Source organism: Schistocerca americana, chromosome 2 (genome assembly GCF_021461395.2).
Source record: "Schistocerca americana isolate TAMUIC-IGC-003095 chromosome 2, iqSchAmer2.1, whole genome shotgun sequence".
In the NCBI taxonomy this organism is placed as follows: domain Eukaryota; kingdom Metazoa; phylum Arthropoda; class Insecta; order Orthoptera; family Acrididae; genus Schistocerca; species Schistocerca americana.
Genome location: NC_060120.1, coordinates 326982639 through 327004172, shown reverse-complemented (window position 1 = coordinate 327004172; position 21534 = coordinate 326982639). Strand labels below are relative to the sequence as shown.

General features: G+C 37.3%; 1 protein-coding gene across 1 annotated transcript in view; it reads left to right on the top strand.

Annotated features, from left to right (window-relative positions):
- LOC124594911 (probable imidazolonepropionase) overlaps positions 1-17717 on the top strand; it is a 180143-nt gene extending 162426 nt beyond the window's left edge. Inside the window, exons 8-9 of the mRNA XM_047133392.1 lie at positions 9736-9896; positions 17415-17717. Coding sequence (XP_046989348.1) covers positions 9736-9896; positions 17415-17520 — 267 coding nt within the window. The 3' untranslated portion in view covers positions 17521-17717. The remainder of the gene's footprint in view (positions 1-9735; positions 9897-17414) is intronic.
- The last annotated feature ends 3817 nt before the right edge of the window (positions 17718-21534 follow it).

Sequence of the window (21534 nt, the reverse complement as noted above, 5' to 3'; positions counted from 1 at the left end):
TGTATATATGATTAGTGGTAACATCAATGAAAATATGTAACTACACTAAAAACAAATTCTCCCCCCCCCCCCCCCCCCATCCACTGGCTAACAGTTTTTAAGTAGACTGGTGAAGACTTCCTCATCTCTTATCTCTTTAAGGATATAAAAAGATCTTTTTTTTATCTTCATTCCATGCCAGTAGCTCTTGTAGTGGCTGTGCCTTCAACTAAAATCTTTCATAAGGCATCTGTAGTAGAACACATTGTGAGAGAACTTCATACACTGAAATGTGCCAAAGAGTTGGAAACTCTGTTAAGGTCCTTAATTTTTCTGGATAAGGATAACAATACCATTCAAGTAGAAAAGACACCTCATCCACTTAAGATGTCAAAGTAGATTGCCCATCATGCTTAGGAGAGACAAAATGACATATCTTGGAGCTCATAGATATCATCAGGCATTGTGAAAGCAGTGTTTCTAGGCCAGCCTTATGAACCTTGATCTACCAGTTGACAGTCTGCATATCCGTAGTGGAGGTATACTTCACTCTTTTCAGACAATCCAAGATGTCATTTATTTGTGCTCTGGGGATATATCCTTTTTGTGATTTTGTTCAACCACTGGTAATCAAGTCAGAAATACCACATAACAAGGACCACAGGGGTGAGATAAAAGTTCTCCGATGGCTGAATGATCTTTTACAGTATCTTCTCTACTTACTTGTGAATTACTTGTCATCCATTGCACTTTAACCTGTTAATGGTTTTGAGAGGATCATAAAAGGCTACATCGGAGGCTGCATGATCATTAACTGCAATAAGAAGACAGCCAAGTTATAAAAATAAAATTAGAGTGACAGTGCTCCAGTGCTTCTAAAATAGTATGTTAGGGATAGTTGCCCACAGTCACAAGAACAAGATGTTGTGCACTGGAAGTACAAAAATTCACAAAGTTTTCTAAATATCTTAGAAAAGGAAACTGTTATCTCTCATCCAATGAGAAATGAGGGTGATTCCCTGTGAGTGTGGAATTTCTCCAGTAATAAATATTGGGCTCATTTTGACAAGAGGAAAAATGAAGGAAGTGGGACAAATTTTCAGAAGTTCTTATAGCACACACTCTAGTGACTGTGATCCCACCTTTAGTACACACCATTCTTATCACTCAGTGGTTCCCAAATAATGTTTACACATTGGGATGTATCTTGTATCTTCAGCACTGTAGAAATCTTGTCTCATCAACTCTACAACTTTTTCTTTTTCAGATTTATATATTTTGTTTCACTGATTTATTGAAGTGTTAATAATTTTACCACATTAACTGGATTAAAAGCTGAAATATGAACCAAGGATGTTGCTCAGGTGCTCTCACTGTTATGAAGTACACCTATGCAAATGCTGTGATGAAGTTCTTTCCAGCAGTTTTTTTGTAGAATCTGGTGTCCAGGGGTTCTGCATAGCACTCTTGTCAAAGCTGTCCTCTCATTGGTCCAAATGCTCTTGTGTTACCTCTGTAATGTAATTTCTCAGTTCTGCTATTGATCAAAACAGTATGGGGTTTCTTTCATATTCCATAATTCTTAGGCAGTCCCTGACAAAGGGGAAAAAACAGGTAGATAGGTACTTATGTCAATAGAACAGGAGCACTGGCTTCAATTAAATCTTGTTGAAAAATATGCCTATTTTCCCTTCTAATACTCTTCCATCACGTTTCTTCTCATATCTTCTGTAAGTTGACTCAGAAATTCAATTTTGGCTGTAGAATTTACAATCATTTTTATTTTTCACAACTTCAGCAATAATCTCAACCATTCATTGTTTCCCCTACTCTGCCTCTTTGTTTTTCTTTCATATGATTTTCTCATTTTTCTTATAAGTTTATAATTACTCAGTTTCCTGAAATTCGAAATATAATGCAATAGAAATACCAGTAAATTATTATTTTTTAATATGAGGGGCTAAATAAATAACTGGCTAAGATAAAACACTTGTTAAAAAAGTTAAGTTGTAAATTGGTGGTTATCATCTTACCCTCTGTCTAGTTTGTTCTCTTAGAAGACATTACCATTTTTAATTCAAACAATATTCCAGAAAATTAACTTACCAGAAAACAAAAATTATAGTTCATGAATATTACACAACCTTTTCATGTGTCACTTGGAGGGGCTTTCCTGGGATCCATAAGCCTTCAGCCCCTGGTTTGATTTAGATGCATCCATAACTTCTTTTCCATTTGGACTCATGATGAGGCTAGCCTGTTGAAATTTTTTGACTTTCTAAATGCTTTAAATTTTGCATGGTCCTATTCCACATCTGATGCCTTTTCCTCAATGAGCATCAGCTACAAGCTTCTGTTCACATCTAACCTTCTAATAAGTACTGTTGTACTTACATTTTAACAGCTGCCATCCTTCCCATGTCAAACATTCCCTCCCATACATAATGGCATTTGAGGCAATTGTATTTCTTCAGATGCAAACTTTTTACAGCTATAAACCACCATTCTCATCTCAGCCTTCACGGTATGTAATTACCCCACCATCCTAGTTCAAAAGGAGATTTCCCAAGCTGTCACATCCAGTCCTGGCACCGATGATCCCTCCAAAAAACAACTTAGGTGTACACTTCTTGTCACTCCATAATATGTGGCCTCCAATGTTTAATCAGTTATTTCATCAACCCTATGACTACCTAAAATCATGCCCATGTCTGACATTTTACCCACCACACCCAAAATAGCTTTTTGTCGCCCCACCTCCACCCTTTCAATCTCCACAATATCAATATACTGGTCAGACTCTACGCTCTTTCTGCATTTCCCCACACTATGGCTTCTAGCACTGTGACCAACCATGCTGTAAGGCTTGTCCTGTGCAACATCCTACCACCACGTATACCAGTTCAGTAATTGGAAAAACATGTACTATCAAAGGGAGAGCCACCTGTGAAATGACATGTCATGTACCAGTTGTTATGTAATCATTGTTTGGTCTTCTATATTGATACAACTACTGTCAAGTTATCAGTTAGGATGAATGGCCATAGATAGAAAGAGTATACTGACAACACACGATACCCTATTCCAGAGCATGCTCTACATCATGACAGTCGAGATCTTGGCGCCTGTTTGATCACACATGCCCTCTGGATTCTCCTTCCTGACACAAGTTTTTCAAAACTCTGCAGGTGGTAACTGGCAATACAACATGTCCTCTCTCTTCTTGCCACCCACCTTGCCTAAATTTAATTAATTTCTGTGGTCTAAGGGTTCATTTTCAGTAACTGTTCCATTTCTTTGTTCCCTTTTAGTTTTCTGTATCTTTTTGTGTCTGACCTGTATATGTTTCCTGCCCACTATCACATGTGTCTACAGTATATGATGAATTTAGCTTTCTGTTCTTAACTCTTGCATGATGTTTTGTCAGTAATCTCTGTCTTGCTTATTACGTTATCTTCCACCTGTAAGCTTCCCCAACAGTCAGTCTTTCCTTCTCATCCCATCTGGAAAGTCTCCCCAGACTCCCATTTCTTAAACCTTGCCAGCCCTTTCCCTTCATACCTCTTCCTTCTCCTTCAACCCTTCAGACAGAAAGAACCACTGGTTACGAAGGATTGCACATATATGTCCAATTATATTGTATTAGCTGAGCGCCCGCTGGTACACTCAAATAAACTGTATGATCTGCACAGGCATTTTTTTGTTTTTCTTTAACCAAATTTTTATGTTGTTCACAAACTGCAACACCTTCTAAACCTAACTAAGGCCATGAAAGCATGGTCTTTTCCAAATGTACTTTTGACCAAAAAGCGATTCTGGAGTCCAAAGTTTTTGTCAGTAACGCCTTTTGCATTCGGTGGTGATATTTCCACAGAACTTTCATCCCCTAACACATATTTCTTTCTATCTAAGTGACAAGCAAAATGTCAATTTCCATAGAATTGGCGTTAAAAAGTTTTTTATACAATAAAGTACTTTCTTAAAAATTCTCATCTTCTGTTTGACCCCCCAACAGGGGTTGAATTTCCAAAAACAGTGAAACATGTACTTTTTAAATGTCTAACAGGGAAATTAAATACAAATTTTTATAGATTTAGCTCTGAAAATGTTTTCATAATGAAATAATTTCATAGTTCTTTTCATCCCGTTTCACTCCCTTGTGGGACTGAATTTCCAAAAACACAGAAACACACACTTTTTGTTTTTAACCACGAATTCAAATACCAATTTTCATAGGTGAAGCTTTAAAAATGCTTTAGTAGTTCTTTAATAATAATTTATTTAAAAAAAAAAAACTATTTTACCACCTTAATGTCGAATTTCCAAAAATACTGGTACTGAAACACATATTATTTTATTTCTGATTGAGAAATCAAATACCAATTTTCACAGTTCTGTTTTTGAAACTGCCTTAATAGTGACATTTTTTCAAAAAGCCTTTCATCCTCTATTTCAACTCCTTATTAGTGGATTTTTGAACGATGCTTTCTAAAATGGTATAGTATAAGACCCACAATCTCTCTAAATTTCAAGCTCCTAACCTTAACTGCTTTAGCTGGTCACAAATGAGTTTGTGAATCAGTCTTTCCCTATTTCAGTTCTTAGTGGTTGAATTTTCAGAAACAGTGACACACTTATTTCTTTCATTTCTAATCGAAAAGCCAAATACTAATTTTCATAGGTTTATCTTTAAAAACACTTTCACAATGTAATATTTTCATAAAGTTTTCCACTCCATATTTCACTCCATTAAGAGCTGAATTTCCAAAAACAGTGACATGTGTATTTTTTTATTTCTAGATAAGAAGCTAAACACAAGTTTATAGACTTAGTTTCAAAAATGCTTGCATAATGAAAAATTTCAACAAAGACTTATGTCCCCTATTTCACCACCATAGGGGTTGAATTTCCAAAAAAAATGACAGATGTATTTTTTATTCCCTACCAAAATCAAATTTTCATAAATTTAACTTTGAAAGTGAGTTCATAATGAAATATTTCATAAAACATTTCTGTTCCTATTTCACCCCCTTAGGAGTTGAATTTCATAAAACACTCAAACACATTTTTTTTAAGACCCAAAGGAAGTACAGACATTGTCTGTGAGCGAGCATTGATTGAAATCAATGGCCAAAGTTGAAAATTTTGCCAGATTGGGAGTCAAATCCAGGTCTCCTGCTTACGAGGCATACGTGATGACCATTGTGTCATCTGGACACAGAGACCATTGCAGTTGCATGGACACCTCCAGCCAGACCCAGATTCTCAATTTATCCACACACTACAAATGTAGTGCTCCATGTGCATCATCCTCAGTACTCATGGCATTTCACCATTTCCCATAAAAGTTTGAGCCTAGTGTGCATCCACACTAAAGAGATCGTTAGCCATCTCACGTTGCATATATTGTGGCATCTGTTCCTTTGGACATGTCCAATAAAACAGATTCCACATATATATAATTAAGGCAAGATGGTCAATGATCTCTTCAGTGCACACTAACCTCAAACTCTTACAGGAATCGGTGAAATGCCGCGAGTAATGAGGATAATGGGCAAGGGGGACTACATTCATTGTGTGTGGACGAGATGAGAATTTGGTTCTCACTGGAGGCGTGCTAGGGTTGTCTATGCACCTGTGAGGGCCACTGTTTGTGGCTGGCACAGTGGTCAGTGCATCTGCCTAGTAAGCAGGAAACCCAGGTTCAACTCGCAGTCCAGCACCAATTTTCAACTTTCCCCAATGATTTCAATTAATGCTCACTCACAGCCATTGTCAGTAATTCCTTTGTACCTTCTTTCATACTGGCTACTGGATCAAAATCATGTTCTTTCAGACATGTCCAAAAGAACAGACACCACATATATACATATGTATTTTTTATTTATAACCAAGAAGTCAAATGCCAATTATGATCGATGTAGCTTTAAAAATATTTTAGCAGTACCATAGAGTCCCATTAATTCGAACTAATTGACACTGAACCTTGTTCGGATTATCAATTTGTTCGGATTAGCCGAGTTTCTAGAATGAAGTATACCAAGCAGATAAGTGGGTACACCATGGTAACAAATGGGAACAAGTGTGGGAACAATGGCTCAGTCTCACCCCCTGCACTTATTGTTGTGCATTGTTGAGACCTTAGCAGTGTCTGAGGTCAGTGCACTGTCAATTGGCTCACAAAGTGCTTGGTAATGTTAGTTATTGATCTCTGGCACACATAATAGTTGTATTGTATTCGTCATGAGTAAATGGAAACATACAACGTTAACTCTCAAAGAAAAACTGAATGTTTTGAAGAGGATAGACAATGGTGAGAATGTATCTGAACTGGCAATGGAACAAGGTGTTGGTAAAGCAACAATTTGTGATTGGAAGAAGAACTGAATGAAGCTTGAACAGTCCTGTGCAATATCTTCAGGAAAAACACTTGAAATTCAGCAGACTTTTGAAACAGTCCCAGTACGATAAAGTGGATGAAGCTCTGTTCCTTTCGTCTACACAGGAAAGAGAAAGGGGAACTCCTTTGAGTGGAGCTCTGGTTCAGGAGAAGACTATTTACCTGAACAAGTTAATGAATGGTGATTAGTTTTAGTGCAAGTATGGGTTAGTTGGACAGATTCAAAAAACATCATGGGATCCGTCAGCTAACAGTTACTGGAGAGAAGCTTTCTTTTGACCATGATGCAGCGAAGGAATACTTGGGTGAGTTTGAAAAAATGATAAGAGAGGGAAAGTATTCTCCCCAACAAAGTTATAACGCTGAAGAGACTGGCCTTAATTTTAGGGCATTGCCAACAAAAACCCTGGCATCAAAAGCAAAAGACCATGCTCCTGTTTTTAAAATGTACAAAGATTGTGTGACTTTATTAGTATGCAGCAATGCTGCTGCTAATCACAAGCTGCCTTTAATGCTGGTCGGCAAATCTGCTAGACCCAGAGCTTTTAAAAACTGCAACATGAAGTCCCTGCCCATATAATATCGCAACCAGAAAAAAGCATGGATGGATGGTAAGCTGTTCAAAGAATGGTTTCACATCCAGTTTGTTCCCTCCGTTTGAGAGTTTTATGAGGAAAATCATTTGTCTCCCTGTGCAGTCCTTTTGATTGATAACATGCCGTCTCACTCCAGCACTGCGGAATTATGTGATGGAGAAATTATGGTGAAGTTTTTGCCGCCAAATGTTACACCATTTCTACAGCTGATGGACCAGGGCATACTGCAAACATTAAAACTGATTTACAGAAAACAATTTTTAAGAATGCTGATCCAAGATGATAGCATTCCTTTAGTGGACAAAATAAAAACACCAACGTCAAGGATGTTGTTTATTGGGCCACTGAGGCATGGCAGAATGTTTCAGAAAATACTCTGAGAAAATTGTGGAGAAAACTGTGGACATCTCTTGAATTTCAGGACAACCTAATTGAAGATGAAGAGGAAAATCTACTACAAATTATACAGACAATCCCTGAATGTGAAGAAGCTAGCAAAGGAGGCAAAGATGACTGGATGACAGCAGATGGGACATGTGTGGAGAACCTTACTGATGCTAAGTTAGTTGCTCCTGTGACTCAAGACCAGGAAGAAGTGGACTGCTGTGACAGAAGTGACAATGAGCCTGAAAGCAACAAAGGAGAGCTGGTGCCACACAGTGACACAGCAGAAGTCCTTGACCTCACACTACATTATTTGGAGCAACAGCTCACTGCTACGCCTGCTGATCTGATGTTCATGAGACGACGGCGCAACAATACATGGTATAACAGACTGTCTTCCTACGCCAAAAAGCAATGACCGAGTTTTTGTAATCTAAAAAGTAGGGATAAAATGTCTGCTGTATTTTAGTAAGTTTGACTGCTTTTCTTTCATTGTTATGCATTGTTTAAACCTAATTTTTTCTTGCCAATTGTTCTAGTATGTGTTTACTGTACTTGTAAATTAGAATAGTGTGTAAGTACAGCAGTATACCACACAGTTTTCCATACTTGGTCTAACATTTTTTATGTTGAGATTAACTGAATGTTCGGATTACCAGGATTCGGATTAGTGGGACTCTGCTGTACTTTAATAATGTTTTAGTTCCAAAAAAACTTTCACACACTATTTCATCCCTATAGGAGTTAAATTTCCACAAATGCTGAAGCACAAATTTCTTTATTTCTGACCAAGAAACCATGCACCTATTTTTGTAGGTCTGGCTTCACAATTTCCTTAATAGCAACATATTTTCAAAAAACATTTCATCCCCTGTTTCACCTCCTTAGAGGTGGAATTTCAAAAAAAAATCTCTTCTTAAACAACTCCTACAGTATAAGATCAACATCCTCTCAAAGTTTCAAGTTTCTAATTTTATTGGTTTAGGTTGGGGGATGATGAGTCAGTGAGCAAATCTGTCAGTCGGGTCCTTGCCCCCCCCCCCCTTTTTTTTCCTCTCCCCCACTTTGTATCACCCATCTTTGGGGTGCATCAGATCAATCACTTCTTAGATGCTTGTGCTCTCTTTTTCTCCCAATATTTCTTCATTCTATCTGATCTCTTCTTTCTAGTCCGTTGGGATTCATTTGGAGTATGTGTCCATAGAAATCAATCCTCGTTTTCCATATGGTTTCTGAGAGTCTGCCCGACTTTGCATTGAGGGCTTTGTTTCTATAGAAAACTTGTTTGTTATTTTGGAATTTGGGACCCATGATCTTCCTCAAAATTTTCCTCTCCTTGTTTTCCAATTTCTCCATTTGCTCTTTTTTCCCCATGAGTAGTGTCTCTGCTGCATAGAGTGCTTCCAACTTAAATAGTGTGTTATAATGCCTTATTTTGGTGTTCCAAGAGAGGGCTTTCTTAGTGTATGTGTTTTTGCTTTTCTGGAAAGCTAGTTCCATTTTACTCCTTCTTGCTCCTTGCTTCCATTGCTTTCCTTGCCTTTTATGTATAGGTATTTTCAAAAATTGATTATGCCCATTGATATACAAAGAAATTAGGTATTTACTTTAAAAATACTTTTGCTTATGAATGGACATCAAAAACTTCGGACCACATGTTGCTGATGGTAAACTAAACAAATGAATTGTTCAGGCTAGCTGCTGTAAGTCTCTTATGACAAATATGCAGTTCTTTCAGACAGCATCATCTTCAGGGGTTGTCAAAATCATAATCTTACTTGACTTTCCTCTAACAGTTCAAATTCCATGCACTGTCATTTCTCATTTGTCTGATTTAGTTCCACAGCTTTGTCTTTTTTGTGCTTGACAGGACTTGGAAATGATCCAGAAGCTTTTAAGCTAGTTTTCTGAGCATTACAATGCTGTGAGTTGAAGAAGAAAAGTTAGTGTTTACCATCCCTTTTACAGCAGCATACAGGTCTACCTCTGTTTCACAAAGATAGGGAAGGAAACCGAATTTGGCATTCTTGAAGGTCCCATCCAGACAAGCGCCTTTCATGGTTTAGGGAAACTGTAACTGAGGTACAGCAAATAGTAGCATATCAAACAATAGACAAATGTGTAATGGACTTGGGTGCAGGAAAGTATCCAATGTTCTCTTTTATATTCTTCTATGACTACATCAGTGTGTTCATCTATAAAGTAATTTCATGACACTTTTCTATCAACATCATATTCATTTCCAGAACCACGTAATTATAGTGCACATCAGAGCCATTGTATCATTTTATGTGTTACTTTAGAGCACCATATAAAGCACCTTTCTACATGCCTGAAGCATATTAATTCTGTTGTTTATTCTTTTAATATGTGTAGCCAATAGTGATGCTATTGGCTTGCATACTCATGCGAATGAGTGTTGAGGAGGCGCTTGTGGCAGCTACATTAAATGCTGCTGCAACATTGGGTCGAGCAGACAGAGTGGGCTCCATTGAAGAAGGGAAAGCAGCAGACTTAGTCATTATTGATGCAAGCAGGTGAGCACATACACAAGTAACAATCATTAAATGTAACATACTTTTTTTAATATACAACAGAGAATATGCACAATGAAAATGTTTGTATTGAGATATTTGTGTTAATATTACCCTGAACGAAACTATGAAAATACCAAGACCTGGGTATGGCCCCATCCCATATTTATAGAAAAAGTGCTGCAAATGGGAAGAGAACTAAGAAGCTCAAGCACATGCCTGAAATTATGGTGGGTATTCTTACATCTCTTACCTTGTTTGAACCATAAAAAGTATAAAAATTGAATAAAAAATGTCGTTAATTAATCCAGGTTTTATGCAATTACTGCATGTGTATTAGAGATATAAGTCTTCAGTTATTCAAAGCAACTAGTAGAGAAGAGAACCAGTAGGAAGTATTTTCACTTAAATTATTTCTCATCGTGTGTTATAAGTTGTGCTTTCTGTTGGCACTGCCACCCTAGCTTAATGATTCCGTCATGCCAAAGCTGCAGAAACGTATATTCTCTTCAAAATTATTTTATTCCACAAAATAATAAACTTCTTAACTAGAACTGCTAATTTCCAAGTGTCTCACACAAGAACAAGAACAGAAACATGTCTGTTTCAGTCCAAATATATGCTTACAATATTGATATAATTGACATCCTTGACCAAAGAATTACAATTTGATTAATATTTCATGTAAGTGAAAAGAAATACATTCTTCTGTTGATTTTATCTATTTGATCACTTCTGTAAAATAATAACTATGTTTTATAACATCTAAATATTCTTGACTTAACAAGTGAACAAAATTGTGAATTATATTAGAAATAGTTATGTTTCCCATAAAACAGTTAATTTTATGTCATCATTATGGCTTCATCAATGTACATTTACACCAGTATTATAGAAAATACACAATTTGCAGTATTGATCTATTTGAATTGTGTTGAGAATCATAGTGTATTGGGTTCTCTGATTTTGATTTAAAAAAATAAAATAAAATAGATCTATCAAACAGTTACATTACAATGTACAGGAAGAGTAGTAGATGGTAAAAAGTATGAGCAAACCTGATAACCTAGAAATTCCCCCAACAAAATAACTGTGCAATGTAAGGTCACAGTAGCTTGAACAGCCACTCCAGTGTTTGTTGACAATGTGCTTTTCCACATCAGTTGACTCAAAACACTCTTTTACCTGTTTCTTTTATGGGATGCATATCTTCCAGAATGCAAATTTGAAATGTAAGAGTGTCTTCTTAAATTAACAGACAAAAATACATGATTGGATAGACTCCAACTTCCCACTCAGGAAACAGAACACCGTCAACTAATTCTGGCTACATAAACACAGGGTTCAGGTGAACAGGATCAATCAGTAATCTGGCTCTAAATCTTATAACAAATATAACAAATGTTTTCAAGTTGGCTTTTGCAGATTTTCTATATTTTAGGTACTAAATGCACATTTATCAAAATATGAAATAACAGTTTGCTGTTCAAACTGGTTTCTATGACTATTTCAATATGTTTAATAAAAATAATAAAGGATCTATTGTTTGGAAGGTGGTGTGCATATAAACAACAGAGTTACAAGCTCTTCCTTACTACAAGCAGTAGTGCCACAGGGAACTGTTATATCAGTACTCATGTATGTATTTGTCAGGTGCAGCTAGAATTAGGGCTTTGGCCTAATTGAGTGCACTGAACATAGTTGCACCATGCAAGGCACAATTATAGTCCTGCAACAGTGGTACCAAGTAGTGGTCTGGCACAGTTCTGGTGTTAAACACACATGGACACTATGCTCCACACTTATTAACAAAAAGATGTAAGAGGGACTACCAGAGGCCACTTTCTAGTTGGATAATGCCTCCTTTTAGTGACAGCCAGGTAGCTGGGTGCCAAGTACCTAAGTCCATATGATACTGGTGAGCCATCAGTAGTTTTTATATGGTGCCCTGTATTACGTAGCACTTGTTTACAAGTGCGTGATAGTCTAGTCAAAACTGCAGTTTGTGGCAAAAACATAAATCAGAAACAGTGTCCACCAAATAGTTTTAGCCTGGTTTCCTGTCACTGATAAACAAGCCCTGTGGTGTTGACAAGCAGTTGGCATCACCAACGTTTGACTGTGCTGGCATTTAGGAAGGATCTTTTTGCAGTACATTTTCAGGGCTGCTCACCAAACTAGCAATGGTACCAGTAAATGGGATGCTCTGCATTACAGGACATAGCATTAGTTGATGGACAGCTTCTTGATCTTCTGCAGTACCACCCACTGTCCCTCTGAGGCAACAGCTTGCTGATTTGTGTACTTAATAACTCAACTTTTGACATTAGAGAGTCATTATCAGCATGTGCAACTACTGCTGCTGCTGCTGTTGTACTGCTGCACGGCTCTGTTAATGTGCTAATCTGAGCAGCAGCGGCAGTTTCTTGAATTCTGTCTGCAAGTTCTGCAACCCTATCCAGTGGCATCTCTGTTTGGGATGCTACTATTGCCTTTACTTGTGATGGTAGGCAGCTACTCCAAATGGTGTGCAGTAAATTATCTGGAACAGTGCTGCTATCCACAAAGCTCCTTAGGTGACAAAGGTACTGTAATGGTTTGCAGTTTCCAATATCTCCCTATGACAGCATCTGATGAATTTTGTCTTCCTAGGAGGATGCTACTCTTCAAATCAATTCTGTCTTGAGCTTGTCATAAGAATTTGCCATCAATGGCCCAGTTATGACATCCTGTATTTCCACGGTGAAGTGGTGAAGTGGTAATCTAACCAGCTCACTACTATGGCAACCTTTTTTAATCAGCAGTGATGCTGATGCTCAACTTGGGCAAACTGCATTACAGAGTTATGGGGCCTGAGTGGAGTTAAGCACACAGCTAATTTTGATACAGCTGTTTTGTGTGTCATCTCGTGAAATTTTTTCAAAATTTTTGCTACAGCTTAGTTCTCGTTGGCTTAAATACCATGTCAGGGTCCCCACTTGTCAAGTACAGCTAGAATTAGGGCTGTCCTACATTTGAATAGCAGGTATTTATTAAACTAACTAGTAGTACTTTAAATACCATTCTCCTGCTCTGTGAAAAGTAGAAACCGTATTTAATAGAATAAACACACTCAACATATACTAGCTCCAAGCAATGAACAGACTAGGTGATGTCATGCTTGAAAGCAGAACCATCCCAGAAGATTAAACATTAGCTCATAACAGGAAATCTCTGTCACTATGTATACATTACAATGAACGAAAAACGAAACACAAGTCTAAGAATAAACTGTTACTGTTACTGCTGCTGCATACAGTGCTGCAGGTTGGCACATAATTAAACCTGACAGCAGCGACAAAACACACATAGCAGACAATGATGATCTGATGCTACATATTCAGCACACCTCTACCAACTAATAATAATAATAATATTAATAATAATAATAATAATAATAATAATAATGAACTAATTTCCCCATGCACTAGTCACTCAGGCATCTGAACACAGAGCAATATAAGACAGTAAAAACTCATGTTTAGCAGAATATGAAAGGTAGCAAGCCAAAATGGAAGGTACAGCTAAATTACTCCTTCACCTCCTCCTCCTCCACCACCACCACCCCCACCACCACCACCCCCACCACCACCACCACCACCACCACCACAACCACCACCAGCATTACCAAATATACTGGGTGTCCCATTTATCTTGACCATCCTAAATAACTGTTTGTCCAGATGCAAATTATAAAATGTTTCAAGCGAATGTTCTTTAGTCATCATGGTGACAACAGTCAGCATGATTGCCTTCTTCGTAGCTTTGTTTTTTTACAAAGATGTGAACAATGGCATGACTTTTTTAAATGGCACCATTCATTTTTTATTCGTAATTCATTTCCTCTCCTAAAGACCTATTCAAGAATGTATCACAGTGTACCGTTCACTGAAACACAACATTATTAATTACATAACACAACATTGACTTTGAGCCCAGTATCACAAACTTGCCCACTTGCTGGAGTTGTCAGAAAACAAATGAAAACCAAGTAAAAACATAACACAAAATTGACTTTGACTCTCCTGTACCACTGCCCAGGAGTAGAACATTTAAAGTTGCTCAGAGTGGTGACCCTGGACACCGATACACTGGTGCACTCATTGAATGAAAGAATTATTTACTGCTTCCAGTGTTGCCTGCTGAAGAGAATTACAAGCAAGCATGATAAGTTCCTGCATGTCCTCTGGAGCTGTTGGAATATCACGGCAGACAATGTCTTTAATGCATCCCCACAGAAAAAAGCCCAGAGATTTTAAATCAGGAGACCTAGCAGGCCAAGTAACTGTTCCTCCTCGACCAATCCATCTGGCAAGATACTTTTGGTTCAGAACACGACGTGCACATGAGGCATTATGTGCTGGGCATCTATCGTGTTGATACCGCATATGCATTCTGGTTCTTAGTGGCACTTCATCCAGAAGAGGAGGAAGAATTCAGCTGAGGAAGTTGGCATACGCTGTGCCTTTTAGACTACCATTGATGAAATAAGGCCCAATAATTGTAGAACCCAAGCATCCCACACCAGACATTAACTCTCCATTGACACTGATGTTCCACCTGCCTAAGCTATCGTGTGTGGTCACTGGACCAATAATGCATGTTTCTTGTATTGTTTGAGAAGGAAAATTCATCAGTACATAGAACATTGGTGAAGAAGTTCAGGTTCGCGAGGATTTGATGCTGTGACAGTTGACAGAAATGTACACGATTCCCATGCAGTGCTTGATGTAGGTGTACATGGTAAGGATGTAACCAATGACATGTAAGAATATGATGTACACTGGTTTTAGGAATGCCAGTCTCATGTTCAAGCTGTCATGTGCTCACCTGTGGATTCATAGCTATGGAAGCTAGAACAGTAACTTCGGCAGCTTTGTCTGTGTGACTGCTATGACGATTGTGTTGTCGTGGGTTGAAACTTCCTGTTTCCTGAAGCATTGCAACAAGATGAGAAAACATCCATTGGGAAGGTGGGTTGTTGTAGGGATATCACTCTCTGTACAGTTCTGCTGCCTGTGTAGCATTTCACCTGCCTTCAACAACAACAATAAAAGAAACATTATGTCGATGCAGTTTGTAGGAAGGACAGCCTTTACTGTATGCCTACTCTACACAACAGTACTTAAAAGGACTAAATTACTGTACCCATACATATGAAAAAAGTATTGCAATTACTGTTCTGCTAACTTACATTCCCCATAGATGAGTAGCATTTCTACCTTCTCTTCGTTGGTGTACATTCTACTCACACAACTCTTCAACTGATGATGGTTGATGGAAGATGGGTGTACATTCAACTTATGTTTACATTTGTCCTCTGTCAGTGTCGGCACATGGATGTGTTACATTACCCCGAGTACCTGCACTAAGTGCTGGGAGCGTCAACATCAATGTTGTGTTGTGTAATTAATAATGTTGTGTTTCAGTGAATGGTACACTGTGATACATTTTGAATAGATCTTTAGGAGAGTAAATAAATTACCAAATAAAAAATACAGGGTGCCACTTAAAAAAGTCATACTGGTGTTCATATCGTTGTAAAAAAACAAAGCTACAATGAAAGCAATCATGCTGATTGATGTCCCCCGATGACTAAAGAACATTGGCTTTAAACATTTTATAATTTGCATCTGGACAAAGAGTTATTTAGGATGGTCAAGATAAATGGGACACCCTGTGTACTAATAAAGTGACACAGTGATGTTCTGACACCAACACATGATGCCCAAATAACATCAAGACAGATTCTAGGACCTATTTTGTTTTTGTTCTATGTTAATGATTACCGAACAATATAAATGCTCCATCAATTTTATTTGCAGATGACACATCTGTATTAATTGAAAACCAGGAGCCAGAAAACATCCCTCTCTACATAATAAGCACAATGAACAAACTAGAAACATGGTTCCAACTGAATGGATTAATATTGAACATACCCAAAACCCACATGGTCCAGTTCAGAACAAAACAGTCAAAGCCCCAAGAAATTAAAATAACTCATAAAAATCAGGATATAGAAGAAGTGGATTCTGTGAAGTTTCTAGGGTTAAACCTATATAAAAATTTAAATTGGAATAAACATGTTGACTACCTGTTAAACAAATTATGTAGCTTTGCATTTGCTATGCAAATATTAGCTGGTGCAACAGACATGAATACAAGGAAAATTGCATACTACAGCTACTTTCAATCAGTTGTAAGGTATTGTATTACTTTTTGGAGAAATCCAAGCAATATATTGCGCATACTAAAGTTACAGAAAAGAATAATAATGAACATGTGTACTGCCCATCCAAGGACATCATGTTGCCCACTATTTGAAAAACAACAGTTATTAACAGTTCCCTCCTTATACATCTATGATATTATCATCTTTCTACACAGCAATTTAGAGTTATTCGAGAAAAACTGTTTCAATCACACGTATAACAAAAAAAAATTTATGCTTCCCACTGATCGCTTAAACCTATATGCGCAGTCTCCTCAGTATGTGGCAATGAAAATTCATAACAAGCTAAAAGGAAAGAATGTTCTGAGGATGAACCTAGAGACACTGAAAACAAAGCTATATGATATACTTGTCAAACGCTGCTACTGCACTGTTGAGGAGTTCATGAAGGATGAACTGAACATTTGAGCAGGATAAATTTACTTATAGTTTTGTGTGTAAATGTAGCTGTCCTTCACAAAAGGGAGGAAAGAAAAATAAAAGTTTATATTAATGTTAAAATTCTTTGTACCAATTAGGCCTAAGTTGTGTTATCTATTTTTTTGACGTGTCTCCTGTACGCTAATCATATGATTAGAAATTGTATGTTATGAGGCGAATAAAGCACTATTCACTATTCACTGGAACATATGCTTCCTGTTTTGGAACATGCCAGTACCACCCAGAAAACCATATAAATATACTCACAGTACTTTCTAAATTAAATGAAAAACAAGTACAGTCTGACTAGAAAAATTCTGGGTTTGGGGCACAGGTGCAGCAATAGAACAGCACAGCATACGTACAAGACATATGTCAAACTAATGTATTCTTTGGACTATAGGGCTATATGCCACACAAACACAGCATAATTACACACTTGTAAACATGATATTATAAGTTACCATTACTAAATTAATATAATAGTGAAGATTTTGGGCGGAGTACAAACAGTGATATGAGTGAAGACTATCACTCATCACATGTATGAATGGTTGAACAACAGACAGAGACATCAAAAAGGACTTGGACGTGACAGCTCAGCCTTGAAGAAGAATGCAAGTTCAGAAGATGAGTTGTAATGTTTATATGTTTGTTATGTGCCTATCCACAATGTAATGCTTGCCATACATATTCTTCTCTCATGTAACTGTTCATTAATGACATGCAAGTTTTATCACAAGAGAATATTACAAACTATCAGCAGTGAGCTGAATATCTCTCCCACCGTGCTTATAACAGCAATTTTTAATTGTTACTGTTTGCAGGTGGGAGCACATCATTTATCAGTTTGGCTGCCATGATAACCTGATAGCATATGTCATAAAGAATGGAAAGCTGGTGCACTGCAAGAAGGATGCAATTAATGGATGAAAGTTGCTGCTATTGGCCAATCAGTACCTCTGCAAAAATGTTGTTTCCTTCAAATGCTCTTCAAATACCACTGTTAAAATATTTAACAGAATATGATGAAGTTTTTCTACACAGTAACAACATTTAAAGAATGGAAATAGAAAAAATTCTAAGTGCCATTTTTTCACAAAATAAATTTCAGTTCTATTGAACTCTCAGTACTCTGTTGTGTATCTCTAGATTTGTTCCAAGTGTCAAATTATGTAGAGAATGTTTCAAATATTCATTACTATGATGTACATGGTATTTCTGTCAAGCAGTGCTTCCCTCTGGAGTTTCCAAGTGCTATGTCTCAAGGTCTCCTCCATTTAGCTTGGGATGATATGAAGAGATAACACATGAGGTTTTGGTGAGTGATCACAGCTTTTTGAGTGTGACAGAGATTTTTCAATTATAAATAAAATGAAGAATGGTAAACAAGTTCTTTGTTCTGCAAGATTTACACAAGATTGTTGAGTCAGCTAAGGCTATGGACCCATTCCATGTAATTCCAATACATACAACTGACTGTTTTGATTATAAACACACTGCTGAGACAATGTTGTTAATGCAGATGTGTAAGAACTCCAAATGCAGTACAATCAAAGTGTCTCATACTCATCTATCTCAAAAAGCTATCTACAATTCGTACTCTGAAACAAAAGAATGGAAAAATGTCAATGTATTGAAAACAGGAAGGACCATGGCAGATGTATGTCATGCTGCGCTGCATCTGAAAGATGAGCTATGTATATCAGTTGCAAAACAGAAGGACCTGTTGGCTAAGTTGCAACTTCTTCCTCAACAGCACAAGGAGTTTTATAGCAAACTTTGTAGTATCTAATTCCCAAGACTGGAGTTTTGTGGGAAACAGAAGTCAGTGCTAAGAGTTTTTTTCTGGAATTTCATTTTGTTAATTTATTTGAAACAACTCAAGAGAAATGAGAAATGGTTATTGTTCACTACAATCCTACAAGTTACAAAATTACTGCTGTATTTCTGTACTTGTATTGTCACAAATAAAATGCAGTGCCTCTAAATTAATTGCACGTAGAGCAAACACTTCTTTTTTTGAAAGGATACACTGCCATTTGATTGTATATTACTGTATTTTTCTTCTGTACAATCTAGTTTTCAGTTTTTATGACATTATTGAGTACAATGCTAAAAGTTCTTAAACCATTAACATGTCATATCTGTCAAAGTCACCCAAAAACTTCTTTGGGTTGACTTTACCCAGTATGACTGTTAATGGATTAAGAACTTTTAGCATTCTACTTGATAATGATGTAAAAACCGAAATGTAGATTGTATGGAAGAGTAATACGATAACATATTATCAAATGGTGGTGTATTCTTTCAAAAAATGTAGCTCAGCACCATTGAATACTTTTTTAAAAACTTTCTTATGGGCACTTATTGCAGATTTATTTTAGTCCAGGATACTAGTAACTGAAGTTATCACTTCCATCTATCTGAATTAATTACAATCGTAAGTTGTTCAGATAGATCCCATTTCTTATGTGATATGTGTGGAACACTGTTATGAAAGCTGTGAGAACTGTTTATATTACTATTTAAGATGGACTTTTATCATATTATAGTTAATTTCTTCTTCAGCATAACTGCTATTAAAATCTGCAATATGATTTGACACAACTACTTATTTTTACAGAAGCCAGTATTTATCAGGGATAATTCCACTTTCTTTTAGTATGGTGTCTCATATTAGCATTCTGTTTTAAACTGGGGAGTAGGTCAATCTTTACTTTTTAAATCAGACTGTAAAACTGAGATGGCAGAGTTATGCGAACTGGGTTTGAGTTCCTCACTGTGGAGTGTAACCTCCTAACCATATGGCTTCCACTATTTTTATTTTTGCATCTAGAATATACTAAGTGAATGCAAAAAATACCAAACAAGAACTAACAAAGATAGTCTGTACATACAAAAAGGTATTTCCGAGTCACAATCAATTAATCAATCATTTTACTGCCACAAAGCCCCCCCACCCTCCCCCCCACGCCCTCCATAGCTTTGGGGATAAATGTTTATCGAACTTCACTACATGGTCAGTTCTCATGTTGACAGTCTTAATGGACATTCTGTTGCTTTTACCATTCAATAATATACTGAACATATGACCTCCACAGCACACAACTGGGAAAGGGCTGGTTGCAGAGGGGCTCGCATGAAAACAGTGCATAGTATGATGTGGGTGCAATTATTTAATGTCTTGTGCATGAAAATTGGTTGTGACCATGGTGCAAAGATGGGTGCAATTGGATGTTGGAGATATGTTCTCTAAGTTGTTGCAACAACTGAGGTAGCTTTAAATCACCTGCCAGTGGTGCCCTAGTGAGAAAGTCTACAGGAATCCTTACACACTCACGGTACAAGATCTCTGCATCCAGTGTACTGAGGTCAGTCTCATATGCAGTCCATAATGAAAACAGGACCAGAGGGAGTGATCGTGTAAATTTCTCACGTTGGCACATGAGAGCATCCTCCAGTGTCCTACATCACTAGTTGACCCTGCCACTGCTAGCTGGATGGTAACTTTTGGTATGGTGGCATTGAAAACTACACTTTTGGACAGTTTGCCATAGAGGATCAACTCAAACTGTCATCCTTGAACCATTGTCACATGAAGAAAATAGCCAGAGCACCCCAACCAATTCTCAACAGATGTTTTTGGCATCACTTTGACACAGATGTCAGCAACTGGTACCATTTCCACCCATCACGCGCATCTATCCGCTGAAGTGAGTAGGTATCTGTAACCTTCAGAGGGTGGTAGGGGGGCAACAAGGTCAATGTGAACTGGCTGAACCTCACTGGCAAACTGGCAATATGGGAAAATGGCCAACTTCTGCATGGAAGTGGCATGCCACTTTGCAACACTAAAACTGGAGGCATGCACACGACTGATCGAGCTCACTCATTACATTACTTTTTTTTTACATTACTTTTATCATTTTCCATGGATCCCTTGGAGAGGAGCCTCTGGGATGTGGAAAGAGTCAAAGGTGGTTTTTTCTATTTTTTATTTTTTTACTCAGATACATGTATATTGCACAATGCTAATGCAGACAGAGTTACAAGCTATAATCCTTGTGAAGATATTCAACGATGGAGTAGAAGGAGTTGGCCAACAGGAAGTTCTTGAATTCACTCTGAAACCGATCTTTATTGCTTACAAGGCCTTTGATATGCTCTGGTAAGTTTTAAATATATGAGTACCCATGTATTTGACTCCTTTTTGTACTAAAGTTAAGCTTTTATAGTCCTTATACAGATTGTTTTTGGTTCTGTTATTATAATCATGTTTTGCACTATTTTGTGTAAAAAGAGATATGCTGGAAATGACAAAGGACATCAATGAGTCTATGTACCGAGAAGTAGTTGTCAGGATACCAAGTTTCTTAATGAGGTCTTTGTATGATGATCTAGGACTGACACAAGACATAATTCTAATTACTCATTTCTGAATTTTGAAAATGTTCTCTTTGTGAGAGGAGTTTCCCCAAAAGATGACTCCATAACTTATTAGTGAATGGAAGTAAGCTGAATAAACTAACTTCTTCGTTTTTAAATCACCTATTTCTGCTATCATGCATACTGCAAATGTAGCTGAACTAAGGTGTGAGTGTGAGTTTTCCAATTTAGGTTGTGGTCAATTTGTAGACCTAAAAATTTGACATTGTCTACAGCTTTAATTTCATTGTTTGAATACATTATAATACTCATCTTTCTTTATTGATGACAATATTATGAAAATGATAGGTTGCTACTTACCATATAGTGGAGATTGACAGACATAGGCACACAAAAAGACTGCTATATCAGTAATCTTTTAGCCAAAAAGCCTTCTTCTGACTTACAACAGACCCAAACACATCCACAGAAACACAACTCACACCACATGACGACCGTCTGTATCTTCTAAGGTCAGACGGTGAACAACAGCACATTACGGGAGAAGCAATCTGGGTG